The following is an 18,899-nucleotide window of genomic DNA, read 5'->3' as shown; positions in this document are numbered from 1 at the left end:
TTATTTCAACCGGGTTACCTAGAACAATAATGTTCAAAAGAGGTCTCATTAATAAAATACCCAAAGTTGGGAAAGGGAGAGAAATAGTAACATTGCTGTTTAACTTTTCCTTAATTCTACCTGCACCTATCCAGCCATTTGTGGGACCTAACCCTTAACCATAGTGACTCAATTCTCATATATTAAGTTCAATTTTGGAAAGGGCAGTCCTTTCGGGACCACCCTTAAACGGAGGGGGGGGTAGTACCGATTAAAGAAAGTTGTTAAACAATGCTACATTTTCTCAAGAGGGGGGGGGGGGGTGTGGTCTAGTGGAATAAAGGATATATCGAGGAATATGTGTATATAAATTCTTTATTTTTTGTACCTTGGCCTTGGGTATAATTAATTATGATTTATTAAGGAAAGGTGAAAACTATTGAAAATATTTACAATTACAAGCAAAATAACTGAAATGGCAAAGGCATTGCGGTGGATCACTGTACGCCTCACAGTGGTTGAGAAGGAACTCCCAGATTCTGTAGAGCTTGGCCACTACGTAGTTAAGTAATACAGCACACTCCGCTCCTGGTTGTGTTGTGCACCGCTTAAACCATGCACAGACCATCTATTGGGTAGGTAGGGGAGATGATGGAGGGGGGGGGGGGGGGAGAGACAACACAATATAGCTTCATATATTTATCTTCCACATAAGATGAGGTAGTCTTAAATATTAAAGTATAAATTAAAGACCTAACTCTTGAAGGTCGTCTTTCTTATGTATTAGGTAAAATGCTATAACAGTCACCTCCTCTAAAAATTAAAACTTTTAGTACATATCCTTGCCAAAGCATAGTCATAAACATGATATTAAATGTTACATGATTACACAAGTTTATAATATATCACATTCAATCAATAACTTTGCTTGGTCAAGGATTTTATTTCCCAATCCTTTATTTCCTTGAAACTCCTTGAGGTGTCTTGGAGAACCTTATAAGAAAAGGAAAATCCTGGAAGAAACTTGAGTTCCATGAGAGAAAAAAGTTTCTAACCTTGAAAAGCCTGAAATCAATAAGATTGGATCATTCAAATACAATGCTGGATTAATGAAGTTAAGAATGCAAATTTAATAGATGTTGAATCAAATTGCAACCTGAATTTGGCTAAGTTATTACTTATTGGGCTTCATTCACTGTAAGATAAAAGTTTACAAATTTTTTGTAAATTGAGGTTTGTAAAATCAAAGTAAAAATAAAATTAAAGCTATTGGCTGGTTTGATCAAAACAATAATTATTAGATTAAAAGTTGAAAGGGTAACTAATTTTAAATAAGTAGGTAATAAAAGTTAGTATAGATTAGTTAAAAAAAGGGATGCGGTTTTTCTGTATTTGCTGCCAACCGGTCAGGTCAACAGGTGGAAAAAAGGTGTTAGTACTAAACTACATAACTACATTAAAGAGGGATGCAGTTTTTCTTTATGTACTGCCAACCGGTCAGGCCAACAGGTGGAATGATAGTAGTAGGCCTAACTAGATAGGTTATAAGGGCTGATTGAGTTTATCCATTAAACTGTCAATTGTTTAGGTCAGCGGAAAGATAAATAAATAGTATTAGTTATTCAACAAGTTGCATGCATATATTAACCTGGACGAACATTTAAATTCAGAAATCAAAAAGAGTTTCTTCAAAGGTTTTGCTTATATTTAATGATTTAAAGGAAGCCTGCAAGAAATATCATTTTTCAAAAATAGAGATTATTAAAATCATTTAGTTTTCCTTGAAGGTAAATAATATTTACATTACTTTAATACGAAAGCAAAGGAAACACATCAGGGTCACTAATTTATACAATAAACTCACATAAAAAGTCTTATTCAGAATAATTTAGGTTTTAAAAGAACTAGTTCGATTCATCAATGTGAGTTTAATGGAAATAAGTCACTTTAGTTAATTATGTTCTAACTACTTGTGTGGGGCTACAGGGAATGAATTTGTAATATAATAAGTCTGGATAGGCTGTCAGGTTTGTAGTTAAAGTTGTCATATTCTAGGTTGTTAGTAGTTGTCATATTAAAGAGTAAATAAGTATTAGTTTGCGTCAATTAGTCATTTGGTCAGTGACTTACACTTATATATATACTAAAAATTGATGTTTTTGTTTTTTGTATAAATCCAATTTTGGCAGCTGTATTAAGTACAGGTATATATATCACAAGGTAAAGATTTAGTTACTTAATTAAACTTTGAAGTGAAATTTAAGGGAGAAAATAAATTTTCATAAAAGATAAATGCATTAAATAAAAAATTGTTAGTTGAACTGTGTACTGTAGTACTTAGGAAACTTTTTATAAAACAAAATTAAAATTTTAAGCAGGGAATCCTTTCCCCAAAAATTAAAGAAACATGAGGAGTATGTTATTCAAAAATTTTGAATGGAAATAACAAAACTGTTAATGGATTTGACAGGGTTAGTTTTTTTTTATAAAAATCCAGAAAGTTTATGCAATAATGTAGGCTGACAGCTTTTAATTTTGAAACAATTTGAAACAGTTTGTAGTTGTTGACATCTTTCTTTCTTGAGAGGAAATATATTATTACCAACCATTCTTTATGGCAGGTATCCCATTTTAATTCAAATTAGAATTTGAAACCTTTCAGTAAGGCATGGAAAGAAACCCTTCATCATCTCTTCATTAGAGATGCTCCATAATCTTGTTAAGAGTTAAGGGTGGAAGCTCATTGATTCCACCTGTAGAGTTTCAGTACATATACATTCTTCTCAGATGAGGGCTAGTGTTTCTGCTACACACACAGATAAACTTAATGACCAAACTTCAAACATATTGGGTTAAGAATAATATTGTGTAAATGATTTCATTATAGATTAAAGGAATTTTACAAACTGATAAAAATTCATTTCTTAGTCAGCTAAGGATCCATAAGTAAAGCTTTAACCTTATCACATAACTTACTATTGTATTTTGAAAGTCAGGGTCAGTTCAACTGTTGAACATTTCTTAAAATGTGTAAAGGGGTGTTGACATGGACATGATTCAATATCTTCTTCTTGTGGCTCATATCCTTCCAATTCATTAATATCATCAGTCAGGTATAGGAATCTACAGGTGATCCGACGTTCTGTAGTGTGAGATTTTTCAGAAGTTGACATTTATGTATGTGGTTCTAGTTGTCCTTTGAAGTTTTTACTCTATTTTAGTGATTTCAGAGGTCTTGGGTTGGTAATTTTGTTCAAAATTGCTGTTATGATTGGTTATTTGAACATATCCAGGTAGGAAATTTGTTTAAATTTGTTCATGTTTGATGGTTTAAGTGTATTCTTTTGACTTTCAGGTGTTGGATCTAGCAATTCTGTTCTGCAACCGTTATTGTTTATGTCTTTGCAAACAGAGTTGATGTGCTAGTCTGTGATCATTCGGAATGTGGTGTTCTAGACAATCTGAATTTCACCCCAGGATATGTTCCTGAGTTCACACATCCAAATTTGACATGCATAGTCAAACAATGATTGATCAGCTTTATAAATGATATTTATGTGTCAAGTCTAGCACAGGCTTATATGCATCAGGTTGGAAAGCTGGTACCAGTCTAGCTAGACTGCAGGAAGTTATAAAGCGCCTTAGCCGGTGAAGTCAATGATTATTAGATATCAAAGACTACACATTATTTTCCAATACATTATGATTTATGTCCTTTCCACAGGTATTTCTATCAAGTTGTTTAGGATGTAAGTTCTGGACAGGATCATGGCCTTGAGGTTGTTGTACAAATTGAAGGGTTATAAACCATAAGCAGTTTTATCCAATAACATTTGACAGTTGAAATATTTTTCTTCTCACTAATTTCTCCATTAAGTTCTTCTTTGACATTATCAGAATAGGTGGTGATTAGAGTGGCAGGGAATTTGGCAGGTGAAATTAGCAGGTTTTTTTTCTTATGACCAAGAATTAAGTATGTGACAGTATACATGTTTTATCTTGATGACTGGTGTGTTTTTGGTCTAAAGCATAAGGTATTTCCATCATTAGCTAAACTAAACCAAAATTGTTTTACCTGGTGGTAAAAGCACTTCAACAAGTGTTAGTTGAATAATTCGAGCTATAGATGTTATCTGGGGAGCACTTGATCTTTCTGTATCTGGAGGTGGAGTTTCTGAAGATTAAATATGTTTGTCTACCACATAGTTTTAAATAGAATCATCATGCAATTTCTGGCTGCAGATATTTATGTCTTCTAGCAGAATCATTTGGGTAACTGTGTCAAAATAACAGGACAGATTGATGGATACAGGTACAGTTTTGTGGACAGATTACTGTTCAGACTTATATATGCATGACATATATAGGACCAATGTGTTAAATATTCTTACATTCCTGAAACCATATTAGTGCATGACTAATTGATCTTTGCTGACAAAAGGGAAAAGGGGAACTTTAGGATCCAAATTGCTGCAGAAAATAGGAAAGAAGTTATTTATGATATAAAGAATGGTAGTTAATGTTTAGGTATCAAAATGACCCTATGGAATTACAGAAGTTGAAGAAAATAGGATACAAAGTATCAATTCCACCCCTTCTTTAAAAAGAAAAAAAGGTAGAAATTAGAGATTACATCACACATAACTTATCTCAGTAGTATCTCAAGATGAAAAAAAATTAAGATAAGTTTTGTGCAAAATAAAATTATAATATGTTACATTGCTATATATTATATTTTCTAGGAAAACAATTTTTCTTGTTTTTTTTTGTGGTTTACTGTTGACATATTCCAGTGATTCATGTCAAGAGCTAACCTTCCTGCCATTTGAGTTAATGTTACAAATGTCTCAACAAAAGTATGACTTTAGTGTCCTTGACATTAACACATTCAAAAACATATGATAAGGGGATAATCCTAATTTATTGGTATCACCAGAGATCTTTTAGGATGGAGGAGGAAAGAGCAGGATTGAAATGAGAATATTTAGGAAATACTCCAAACCATGTGATAAGGGAATGGATTCCCCAAATGCTGACACCATTTGGGACCTTCCAGGTTGGAGGGGGAACAGGGCAGTAAGGAATACTCCAAACCATGTGATAAGGAAATGGATCCCCAAATGCTGACACCATTTGGGACCTTCCAGGTTGGAGGGGGAACAGGGCAGGACAGATAATTAGAAATCCAAATAGTTGAAGGACTACCACCTTCCGTTGGGAATACCACCCAAATCTAAAATCTGCCTGTAGGATCAGGACTGATACAAGAATATTGAAGGAATACCACCTTTAATGGGAATACCACCCACATCAGGTTGGAGGGAAACACAGGGCAGGACAGAAAATTAGATATCCAAATAGTTGAAGGGCTACCACCTTCGGTTGGGAATACCACCCAAATCTAATATCTGCCTGTAGGATCGGGACTGATCCAAGAATACTGAAGGAATACCACCTTCAATGGGAATACCACCCACATCAGGTTGGAGGGAAACACAGGGCAGGACAGAAAATTAGATATCCAAATAGTTGAAGGGCTACCACCTTCGGTTGGGAATACCACCCAAATCTAATATCTGCCTGTAGGATCGGGACTGATCCAAGAATACTGAAGGAATACCACCTTCAATGGGAATACCACCCATATCTGTATCAACCTGTAAAACTAAATTGTTTTAAATATATGACTGGAGAGCAGTATTCAAGTATGTCAATTATGTCACTCTGGGAAACTTTACTAGATAAAAGATTTGGTCTCTGGGAGGGCTTTGATGGGAAATTGTTGGGAGGATAAAAAATGGCAGTATTTTCCTAGAGCGTGTTTCCAATTGTTTGAAGCCTTTCAATTCAGGGGTTCTTTCTTAAAACTCTAAATTGACAACTAGAATCATTGTTTTACTAGTGTTGGTTTCAAAATCGAAATTTACTGTTAACTTTAATAAAATGTAATGATAATAGAAAAACTTTGATAAAACGATTGATAAGCCAACATAAATGGAAAGCTAATAGGAAGCACAGTGCCTAAATCATAACCAATTTGATTAAAACATGTATATCAAAACAGCTTTCAATTTAGAACTTTTTGCCAGTTAGTAGATTAACTCCTGCTCCATAAATACATTCAATTGGTAAAAAATATATTGCAATCAGAATTTTTATAATTTGCTGATTAATAAGATATTCTTCCTTTTAATTGAACTGAACCTCTTATATAAGATATTTAAAGAGTTTAAAAAATGAATATGACTACTAATATAGTTTTTAAGTAAACAGTCATGACAAAACATTGACACAAAAGCAAAAGCTTTTCAATATGGGAAAAACACTGATAATTGAAAGAAAAAAACATTCAAACACACACACTGATACACACACAATCCTAAACATACGTTAAATATTTAAACCAAGGGTTAATTCAAAGGGGTGTAATTACTACAATAAACTTGTTTATTTTCTTAAAGAATAAGGTCATAAAATAATCATATCTTTTCCTTTATTTAACTTTGTTACAAGTTTATCTTGAGTGTTCTTCTTGTAAAATAGTAAAGTATGTCAATTTACTATAATTTCATGTTAATTTAAATAACTGTGTGTTAAAACATACTACAGACATTCAGCCTTTGATTGCACAATCAATAGTGTAAGAAGAGTATATCTGTAGAAATGCTACACGTCTAATAACCAAGCTCATATGCAACCAAAAGTGTTTAGATACAAACGTTTTTGTTGAAACAAACTATTATGAAAGATAGATCAATATATGCATAAACATTGTTTTAGAATACATATATGCTATACATAAGGGAATATATCTTTATAGAGATATTGCGCATCTAAATTGATGAAGAAAGTGTCATTGGTTTCTCTTTCCTAACTAATTAAATCCTAGTTGGAAGAGAATAAGTTACAAAATATGTTTAAATCTATTAAAACAAAGGAAATTAAGTTTACTTTAAAATAAGAAAGATTTTTTTTTTTGACAAGCCTAATTGTTGTTATCTAAATGTTTGTAAAACAGAAAGCAATTAATTATACTTATAGACACATAAGCAAGTGGTTGTTTTTTAATGTAATAAACGAAATTCGAGGTCCTTAGTACTACTTTGAATTGTTTCTAGATTGAACAAGGTTGACAGCATCCATAAGAGTAAAGCTCAAAAATCAGAAGAAATGACAAATGAACTTCAACTAGTAGAGTGACAGAATTCAATACGCAGAAAATTAATTTGTAAGTCCAAATAAAACTGTACATATGTTGCAATTTGCTTAGACACTGGATGTAGTAAAAGGACTTCCTTTTATTTTTTGGATTTGATTATAGAGATGCCTCGCTTATAATATTGTACCTTTTTGTTCTAGAAATCATGATTACAGAAATTGGATAAGTAGGGTAATTCTAACATGTATAAATTAACGAAAAGAACAGACGTCACGGATGGACGTACTGACTCTAACTATAGAGGAGAATAGTAAAAAAAACTTAATTGTTAAAAATATCAAATACAAATGTATTAAAATCAGTCAAGTATTTTATAAAATTTGTCCTTAGCCACCCCTTCAAAAATTATAGAAAAAAAACAATTGAATTAATGTCTAAAGGTTTTTTGAATTCATGAATAAAGGGATAAATATTAGGTTTTGTTTAGAACTTAAAGCAATTTAAAAAATAAAACTAGAGGTCAAACAAAATAAATAAAACAAAACATATTTTTGAGTTTTCTAGCCTAAAAGTTTCACAAGTAGAATTGTAATCTTTGAATACATTGAGATAATCAAGGTTTTTAAAGGTCTTCATTGAAGAATAGTTTGGTATTTATCGTATCGCATTACAAACAGCTTTGCGCAGTAACTGTATATAAAACGATACATTTTTCAGTATTGCTCAGGACCAGTTTAAATCCAGCGGATATCAATCGGTTTCAAAGCCATATTGGAAATTTTTACTCTTTCGAATAAATGTATGGTTAGTATCGATAGTGTGATGCTAATCCAATTAGGTCTAATCTATGATGCATAAAACTATGGCGTTTTTTGCATAACAAGGAATAAATCTTCAGGCACAATTTAGGTTTGAATGGTTTTCGGGCCCAAAAACCAACAAGAACCCAAAATGTGTTTTGAATAGAACTTGTATAGTAAATTTTTGTATAAAAAAATCACGAAACCTCTTGGCTTAGAATTAGAAGATTTAAGACTACTTACTTATCTCTAGACATAAAAGTTTAAATTTACGGAGCATAAATGTTATGTACATTCAATAGATTAAATGTATACTCATAAACGTAAACAAAAGATTTTACAGTTCTTAAAATAAAGTAACAGGATGTTTGTCTGTTTGTTTGGCTGTTATTTTTTAAAAGTATTCTCGATTTTTGTAGAGGCTTGTACGCAACACAGAAATATTTGAAATAATAAAAAAACATTTAATTTGACAGATCAAAATTAAAATCAAAGGGCGACAGCCTTTTTTAAAATAGAAAAGTGTTTTATCAAAAATTTATAGCAATAATTTGACTGTATTTGAGGCGAAATTTGTCACAAAACAGGACATTTAATGTGGACTTAAAGAGATTTTAGACTTTATAGTATATATGTTAAGAATATTGGATTAATTGTTCTTGGAATTAAGTTATTTAATTAATATTCAATCAAGTAAAGGGGTATCAAATAGATAAAAAAATCAATTGTTATAATTAACGAGCTGACTTCATTTAATAGCTAAAGGGTTGTTACTTTTTACAGTATCTATCTGTTAAAAATCGACTTGTAATGATTCAATGGCAATTTCAAACTACTAAATGGATAATTCGAGCTATCAAGACAGACTGACATACAGTGGACTGACAAACTATAGAGAAGTTTGTAGTAGAATAATTGCTTTTTAATCATAGCGATGAATTACTATTTGAACAAATTTTCATAAGGAAAATAATTAAATTTTATTACTTTACAAATTAACTACGTTTAAACATTCAAAAGTTAACATTCATGCATAATTTACAGGTTAAAAGGGAATCAAAACTGTTTTTTGTTTAATTTTCTTTAGAACCAAAAGTTTAGGATTAAAAGAATATTTTTTTATTTAAAAGTGCAAGGGGTAAACCATTTAAGCTTTGTTATGAAAATAGGATGATTTAGATATAATCTTGAAATTACAAACATCTATAAGCTGTAATTGAGTTTAAATTTTTATTTCACCAACAACCGCTATGTTTACAATATTCATATAGTACATGCATTACATACATACAGACAATCTTTATAGTACACATAATTAAACATAAAGGTTTCTTATTATTAAAACATCAGTACATCGAGTATTTTTATAGATTAAAAATACATAAAATACATATAAATATGTACTCGCATGCACGCACACACACTAACACAAACAGGCGTACATATCATCACATACATAGATCATTCACTCAAAACTTTTACATGTTAAGTCAGGATTGAACTATTTGCTCTCAGTCCAACCTTAATGCAATTAAATAAACTAAATATTTATCTTTAATAACCATGCACTGCGATTTGTATATATTTGTTTTATATCTTATAAATATAGAATCTAATGAAGGAGGTTAGATATAACTATTTGAAAGGCATGCGGTTGATTTTTATGAACTGCCAACCGGTCAGGTCAACAGGTTGAAGGTGTTATAATAAAATTCAACATGCATTACTCTATTCTGAACAAAAAGTGAATTCATGTGAGGAATGTTTCTGATTATATGGAATAAATATTTTGTTAAGTACTAAATTTTTTTGAAAATTTGAAACACGCATATTGTTATTCATAAAGAGTTATTCCGGCCTAGTGGCCCATTCACCCCTTCACAAAAAAAATATGCTGAGGTAAAATAGGATTTTGTTGCAGTAGAACAAACCGAAAACGGTAATAACGCAAAATATGTAATGGAAATACACAAAATATTTATATAAACAACATTACGTATTTAAAAGGTTATACATATCTTACATGCAATAAAACTTAAATATAACGAGCATAAAAGTTATATAATATTTAAAAGAGAAATAATTTTGAGGAATAAAACACACTTGTGCTTAAAATAATGTGTATTCGTATCTTGACTCAAATATTAACTTGCTGCCAAAGTAAAATTTCAAATAAATTTATGATGGGGGAATTATTTAATCATTCTCTGTCCAAAATTACAGGTTAAACAAGAATAAGACTTTAGTGTTGTTTTTAATTAGCCAAAATCAGCTTTTAATTGTTTAAGAATTAAGGAAAACTATTTTTACATTTGACCATGAAACTATTAACGAATAACATATTTCTGTCATGCTATTAGTATTTAATAATTTAAATATAAGTTTATTTTGGGGGCATTCTAGATAAACATACAAATTTTACAAGGAAAGTAATAAGAGTTGTAATGATACAATTTTCTGGATCAAATGGCTTTTCAAAAATATAAAAGTATTTTGTCAACCTGGACAAAACTAGTGGCATTACTTTTTAGTAGCTTTACAAGTTGAAATGTTCCAAACAGCCAGAAGTACTAGAGGGATGGAGGGGAGAGGTTGTTAATAACCTTGTATAAACGATTATTTCTATTGAATATTTATAATTTATTGAAGTATTTTTTAATTTGACTAATGCCATAGCCATAACACAAAATTATCAAGTAATGAATTGTATTATTAATTATCAAATCTATTGAACTTTAAGATTTCAGATGGAAAAAGCATTCTTGAAGAAAAGTGGTATTTCTTTTTTTCAGTAATTATCAGTATACAACTCAACTTTTTAGATTCAGAAATTTATTATAGTTTAAATTGAGAATAGATAGATAGAGTTTAAAGTAAAAATAAGCGCTTTAACTTGAGAAGAATACATAGTTTTTTTAGAATAGCGCAGCAACAACAAACAGAAAATGATTTGTGCTGAAGATTTTTTTGGGTAAATAACCAAGGCTTTTAATGTCCGCATATAAGAAAGCATATAAAACCTTGGAATGGACTAACGGACAAATTGAGTTATAATACAGATATACAGTTGTCATATCATGAAAAAAAAGAAAGAGAGAGTATGAAAATTTCAAAGTAAATTACAAAACTTTTTAGTATAAGGTTTATGTCTTCACTTAGTATTTTCATTTGTAGTTAAGAACATTGCATAAGAAAAGGTGAGTTACAGAGTATCTTTGTTACAAAAGATATGATAATGTCAAATTCCTTTAAAACACAAAAAAAACCAAACGAAGAAATGATGTCAAATTCCTTTAAAACACAAAAAAAAATTAAATGAAGAAGTAGGTTTAATCTTCCCCTAAAAAAAATTAGAAATAAAAGAAACGACATGTAAAATTTGAAATCCTTATTTGTGATATTTTGTTGGATGTTGAACTAATTAAACAAACAAGGTTTTTAACATCAAAGCTAGCAAGGGTAAACAAACGGGTAGTTGTGATTTTATAGTAGCTTTGCCACAAAACAAAAAAAAAATCATAATATGTTCAGTAAATGTTTAATTAACCAAAGCTTGTCATGGATAATATCATTTTAGAGATAATGAAAAATGGAGAATTTATTGTTTATATGTACATTATAGGGTAGCTTCGCTTCTATAGAATTAAATGGTGGGTGTCAAATTGTAGAATTTAGAAAGTGGCCCAATACTAAATTTTCTTAGAGATGAAAACAGGAGGTGGTGGGGGGGGGGTGGGATATTGTGGGGTGTAGAAATAGAAAACATTGGCCGTTTTGTAAAAGAACTAAAACGTATTGCATAGCTATTCTACAAGTGGTAGTGTTCATCGGTGATTTGGATAAACATACAGTACTAGGGGTATTTTTCGTTCAATTCTGAATGGGATATAGGATATTTATTCTATTAATAAAAGTTTACTAAATATTTTCAAAAACTTTTGAACATGTTTTAAATAATAGTGCTTGGTCGACTTTATATAGAACAAAGTTTTATGAGGTGAAATGAAAAAGGCAAAGAACTGACAAGGATGTCAAAAGGTTAAAACTCTCACAAGAAGGTCAATTTTAGTTTGTTTTGTAACATTTTGTTATTTGATTATCATATAGTTGGTGTTTCGAGTATCTTTTACAAAACAATGATGACAACATCCATAAAATCAAAGCTCTGAAACAGTACGACAAACGGACAGACATACTCATTTAAGGACTTGATAATATAGTTGCTTCGCTTTAAATATTGTACTTTGTTTTCACAGGAATCAGTACACCAAAAAGCAGATCAATCAGATTCAAGAAAATTTGAAAAAACTAAGGGGGGGAAGGACGGAAATTCTGAAAATCTTGGCACAACCTCTGTGCTGGGGAAAAGGAGCCCCACAGGGAATACCACCCTGCTCAATTCCAGACAATTTAAAAAAACTAAAAGGGGGGGGGGGGACGGAAATTCTGAAAATCTTGGCACAACCTCTGTGCTAGGGAAAAAATTGCCCTACAGGGAATACCACCCTGACAGATTTATAGAAAGGGGGGGGGGGGTTCGGAAATTCTGAAAATCTTGGCACAACCTCTGTGCTAGGGAAAAAATTGCCCTACAGGGAATACCACCCTGACAGATTTATAGAAAGGGGGGGGGGGGGGGGTTCGGAAATTCTAAAAATCATGGCACAACCTCTGTGCTAGGGAAAAAATAGCCCTACAGGGAATACCACCCTGACAGATTTATAGAAGGGGGGGGGGGGGTTCGGAAATTCTAAAAATCATGGCACAACCTCTGTGCTAGGGAAAAAATAGCCCTACAGGGAATACCACCCTGACAGATTTATAGAAGGGGGGGGGGGGGTTCGGAAATTCTAAAAATCATGGCACAACCTCTGTGCTAGGGAAAAAATAGCCCTACAGGGAATACCACCCTGACAGATTTATAGAAAGGGGGGGGGGGGGGGGGTTCAGAAATTCTAAAAATCATGGCACAACCTCTGTGCTAGGGAAAAAAATTGCCCTACAGGGAATACCACCCTGACAGATTTATAGAGGGGGGGGGTGGTGGGAACATGGAGATAAGAAGGGTGCATTTGTGAAAAATAAAAAATAAACTGATCCTTATAACTTTAATTAACGCGTAGGAAGATTTACGTATTTGGTGTTATTTTAATTTAAAATTTGTTCTGTTACGGCTCCTTTGTGTGTAATAATATTTGAAGAAATTAGGTGAAATAAAATGGAAGGTTTTTAGAAAACTCAATTTAGTGGATTTAGGTTTTAGGGGCCCAACTCGAGATGGAATTTTGTTTAAAAGTGACCATATTATACAAAGGGTTTAAAAATGACCATTTTATACCAAGGCGAGCTTAACAAGAGTGGTAGTATTCGTAGTAATGGGGTGTGTTATATTAAATAAATGTAAATATACTAACAGTTACGCCCCTAGAAGTTTCTAGAGACACTTAATTAGGATGGGAAAAGTCGATCTCATCCCATACGAATTTTAGTTTCAAAAGAATAAAATAAAATATTTATTTTGGGGGGGGGGGGTAGGGTAGAGACACAGAAAATAGTTTAAAACCTTCTCAGGACCTATAAGAAGTTTAACTGTAGGGGGGAGAAAAATATTGGTAAAGCGAAAAATCTTTAGGGGCAGGCAAAAAAAAAGCTTACTACTTTATGTGATAGAATATGTGTCTAATATTGTAAAAAAAAAAGTTTCAAAGTGTAAATAAGGAAAAAAACAAACAAATGTAAATGATAAAGAAAGCAAATACTTTGAATATAAGTTTTATCTTTTGTTTAAAAAACTCGAAACATAGAGGTCAATTGTTCTAATAAAGAAATAACGAAGGACTTACAACGCCAGACTTACTTATGAGAAGCTACGCTGCTTTCAAAATAGTTTAAAAGAAATTTTAGGGTTACAGGGAGGGAGGGTGGGTGACTCGACAATGTGTGTTAAAAATGTAAATGTTTGTTTTAAAAGTAAAGCTAAATTTACGACAATGAAAACAAAAAACAGTGTAAATTCAAATTCAAAAACAAAAAAAGTTAATTTTAGGCATGCCTTTCTCCCTGGAAATTTTAATGGACTGTCAAAGCTTATCAGTTTAAAAAGATTTAACCTATTAATTCTTTGTCATCTAACCCTTTTTTTTTTAAAAAAAACCATTTATAGGCCATTTAAATTTTTGGTTACTTTTTTACATTAAATTACTTGAATTTTTCAAACAAGCTTGCGGCTGCTTCCCTAGAGTCAAAAAAATATTCTGGGGAGTATGTGAGGGAGGAAAGAAGGGGGTCTACTTATTATTGTTGTTGGGGAGTGGGAAACACTCAACAAATAGTCACATCTGTGTCTTTTTTTTTTTAAAGAAATATATGTGTTTAAAGTTTAAAAAGAAAAAATAAATCTACTCACAGTCATAATATGTATATTTGTGTAAAGAAATCTACTATTATATCTTAAATACAATAAAGAATAGATTTGATGAAAGCTTAAAGATTTTAGTATGTTTATAAATTATAATGAGAAAAGGTTTAATAAACTTTGGAACCAATGCAATATTTACAATCCATATTCTTTGTCGCCATGTACAGAGAACATTTTTTTAATGCCAAAAATAAATGATTCGTCTTAAGCTATTTTAGATTGATACCAAACAAAAAGATAGACTTTACATTGAAATTTAAAAAGGGCAAGTTTCTTTAATCTTATTAAAACTTTTACTTTATATTAAATACATTTAAAGACTTCTTAGGATGAAAAATAATACGATAATGAAATGTTTAATGTAAAAGAGAGTTATAATGTTACATACAGACTGACAGACAGACATGTGTATTTTTGGAGTGAATACGCTGCTGAAATAAAATGTGAATGTAGAGAACAGTAAACAAGAATAAGCTTATGCATAGCATAATTTAGGACAAATACGAGGAATGGCTTTTATGTATAAATTTTGAACAAAACATTTTATATTTTTGAAACAAAGCATCAAATTAGGTTATTTTATTTATCAGTACACAACACACATTTTTAAATTGTTATATTTAAATATCATTTATGAAAATAATAATAACAATAGGTTTTATTTTTAGCTTGTGGAATAGATCTTGGTTTAAAAGGAAAAGGAGATAAAACCGATAGAAACTACTTAATGTGAATCCATGAAAGTATATATATGAACACATGAAAAGTCATGAATAGAAAAAAATGTAAAAACAAATTAATATTTCTAGTATAAAATCAAGAAGTATAGTGATTCTAGGGGGGGGGGGGGGTTAGAAAGAAAATAGGAGTGGCTGGTTTAATGGTATGCTTATGGGAAGGGAAAGATGAAAGGGGAATGAAACAGTGTCTATTGGTATTTTTTTTAGATATTAAATCTATGGTCGGAAAATAAATACATTTTCCAAAATTAAGAGGTAGCCACACGTAATAAAAAAATTATCTTTGTTTACTTATTTGTCTACTAAGACTACAAAATGTTTATAACATATAAAAAATATAAACTATGACGATATTGTACAAATGTTATGGGTATTTTGTTTTATATACACTCCGCTTTCGGCAGCGTGTATTATACAGTATTATATTGTATAAAAAATTTAAAATCGATCTAAATAAAGCAAAGAAATATAAAATAAAATTGATTGAGACTGAGGTTTAATATTTAAATATAAATGTAAAGAAAGCAGAGTTAAATAAAAGTAGAATTACGTTCTTGGGAAATATAAACAAAAATTATCGCAGGGACATATAATATGCTTAAAAAATAGAATCTAGCTAAGCAAGCATATTATTTTTATAGATGGTAGAAAAATAAGAATGTATTATTTTAGGGGCCAAGTTCATGATGCTAATAAAGAGTTTTTGATAGGATCTTTGGTTTTGTTTGTAAATTAAAGTAAAATCTAGGACAATTATGTCCAAAGGCTAAAAGCATTGAAACATATTAGATGTTAATTGAACAAAACTACATATTGCTCTTCAATATAGTAATAGTAACATTAAGACTAAAATTACTGAAAATACTAATAATAGAGAGAGACATTCATTTAGAATAGAGAATTGTTTGATTTTATGAAAAACATAAGTTTTATAAAAATAATAATAATGAACATATCTTTGTCATGATAAGACTAAATATTTTTTCTCTCGATTTTTAATCACACTCACTCACACATACATACAAAAAAACAATATTCAGTAGTCTAATAAAAAATAGATTATATTTGAATAATTTCTGGATTAATTTAGAGGTGTTATCACCCCCTGAAAATGAAAAAATAAAAGGTTAAAAGGGCAGTTCAATCAAAGTTAAATGTATTAGAGCAAAAATTAACCTGGCAAATTCCATAGTAAAACAGGAAACACGAAACTGTATTTGGGGGGGGGGGGGGGTTAAATAAAAGTGTTTAAGAAAAAAAGTGGAAATTGCTTCTCTCCACCGCGCAACCAATGCCATTAATGATTTAACTATTGCAAAAGAAAAGTATACACACATTTAAAAATGGGTAACAACAGATCCCTCGGACATTAGGAACCAACTGTACATCACAAAAAAACCTTAAAATCCTTTTTAAGCCCATTTTTCTTTCAAATGTTTTGCTTAAGTTTAAAATTCTTTTCTTGGATGCTGGTCTTATTTCAACCGGGTTACCTAGAACAATAATGTTCAAAAGAGGTCTCATTAATAAAATACCCAAAGTTGGGAAAGGGAGAGAAATAGTAACATTGCTGTTTAACTTTTCCTTAATTCTACCTGCACCTATCCAGCCATTTGTGGGACCTAACCCTTAACCATAGTGACTCAATTCTCATATATTAAGTTCAATTTTGGAAAGGGCAGTCCTTTCGGGACCACCCTTAAACGGAGGGGGGGGTAGTACCGATTAAAGAAAGTTGTTAAACAATGCTACATTTTCTCAAGAGGGGGGGGGGGGGTGTGGTCTAGTGGAATAAAGGATATATCGAGGAATATGTGTATATAAATTCTTTATTTTTTGTACCTTGGCCTTGGGTATAATTAATTATGATTTATTAAGGAAAGGTGAAAACTATTGAAAATATTTACAATTACAAGCAAAATAACTGAAATGGCAAAGGCATTGCGGTGGATCACTGTACGCCTCACAGTGGTTGAGAAGGAACTCCCAGATTCTGTAGAGCTTGGCCACTACGTAGTTAAGTAATACAGCACACTCCGCTCCTGGTTGTGTTGTGCACCGCTTAAACCATGCACAGACCATCTATTGGGTAGGTAGGGGAGATGATGGAGGGGGGGGGGGGGGAGAGACAACACAATATAGCTTCATATATTTATCTTCCACATAAGATGAGGTAGTCTTAAATATTAAAGTATAAATTAAAGACCTAACTCTTGAAGGTCGTCTTTCTTATGTATTAGGTAAAATGCTATAACAACATACATTTATGTCTGTCATATTTATACATTATACTTAAATTTTTTAGTTAGAGAAATATACAGAGTCACAGTTTGATTTACATTTGATCGGATCATGAAAAGAAAACCAAATAGCTGATTTCGTCGTATTTTCACAATAGCTTTTCTTATATTTCTACCCCTTGTGGGTAGCTCTAATCCAGTGGGGCATCCATTGAAATTTACTTAACCTATCCTAACCGAAAATAATAACTTATCAAAAGCTAATGTGAAAATACGACTAAACCCGCTCCTTCGTTTTCTTTCCATGATCCAAATTTTCTTTTGGAAGACTAACTTATCAATCTATTTATTCAACTCTCAACTCCATCCACCTATCTATCTAATAACTATCTATCTATCCATTTTATAAACATCTATCTATTTATCTAACCATATATGAAGCTATTATTTTACCATTTGTCTGAATATTTATCTGTCTATTTATCTATCCATCAATATATCCATCTATTTATTCATCCATCTATCTATTTATCAAATTATCTACCTATTTACATGTATTTCCATGTATCTATATAATTATCTAACTATTTATCTTTCTTTCTTTAAATCTATCTACCGATCTATTCATCTTCCAATGTATCTATCTATTTATTTATATATTCAGGATATCTGATGGTCTGGTTGATTGTCCTGGTTGGTTACTGGAATAATCTATCTATCAATGTATCTTTCTATTTATTTATATATTCAGGATATCTGATGGTCTGGTTGATTGTCCTGGTTGGCTACTGGAATGCCCACAAGCTAAACTTTACCCAGGTAATGTAATTAGAAAAAATAATTTCGAACAAATTGTTGTTTGTTTAATCCAGATATGAGCTAGATTTTACTTAAATGCACATTAAGTAAATTTTGTATAAATATTTGGGTTGTGTCAGATATCCGGCTTGGTCGGGTATCCGGCCATTTTCAATATCCGGTCGGATACCGGATATTAAAACTTTCCGGCTGGATATCCAACAATACAATCTTTTAAATTATACTTCAATACCCGGTTTTCTGGACGGATATCCTGTAATTTGCCGAATATCCGGCCAACGACGGATATCCGGCATTATAAATCAGGCGGATATTCGTTATTCGGTACCCGGCCAAATAAGTATTCGGCCCAACCCTAATAAATGTAATAATCTTTGTTTAGATAGCGCTCTTTTCATTTATCCATTTATCAGTCCATCTATCTTTTTATTGATTTATCTATCTAACTAGGTTGATGACACAAGGGAATTGGAGGTGCAGCCATTGATCAATGATTCACAGGTAAATATACCTGGTATAACCTGCGACCGTGGCTCAAACGTCGTCGGGGGGTTGATAGGTTCGAATCTCGGCCTGACACTGCGTCATACCTAAAGACGTTAAAAGTGGTTCCTACCGCTGATATGTCAATTGCCAGCATAAATAGTTGGAGTATGCCATGGCCCATAAACAGGCACAACTCAATACCATGAACAGGATAGGGTAAGTAGCGGTATTTTTTCTTAATAGAGAGGGGTTTAGGTG

The 18,899-nt window shown here is 31.5% G+C and overlaps 1 protein-coding gene across 1 annotated transcript in view; it reads left to right on the top strand.

Moving 5' to 3' along the window:
- LOC145323759 (uncharacterized) overlaps positions 1-18,899 on the top strand; it is a 35,815-nt gene that overhangs the window by 13,999 nt on the left and 2,917 nt on the right. Inside the window, exons 8-9 of the mRNA XM_080166267.1 lie at positions 18,088-18,155; positions 18,606-18,656. Coding sequence (XP_080022393.1) covers positions 18,088-18,155; positions 18,606-18,656 — 119 coding nt within the window. The remainder of the gene's footprint in view (positions 1-18,087; positions 18,156-18,605; positions 18,657-18,899) is intronic.

This window comes from Acartia tonsa, chromosome 7 (assembly GCF_053477335.1).
Source record: "Acartia tonsa isolate MP-2025a chromosome 7, ASM5347733v1, whole genome shotgun sequence".
NCBI lineage: Eukaryota > Metazoa > Arthropoda > Copepoda > Calanoida > Acartiidae > Acartia > Acartia tonsa.
Note: the sequence above shows the minus strand (reverse complement) of the source record. Positions and strands in the feature narration are given on the sequence as shown.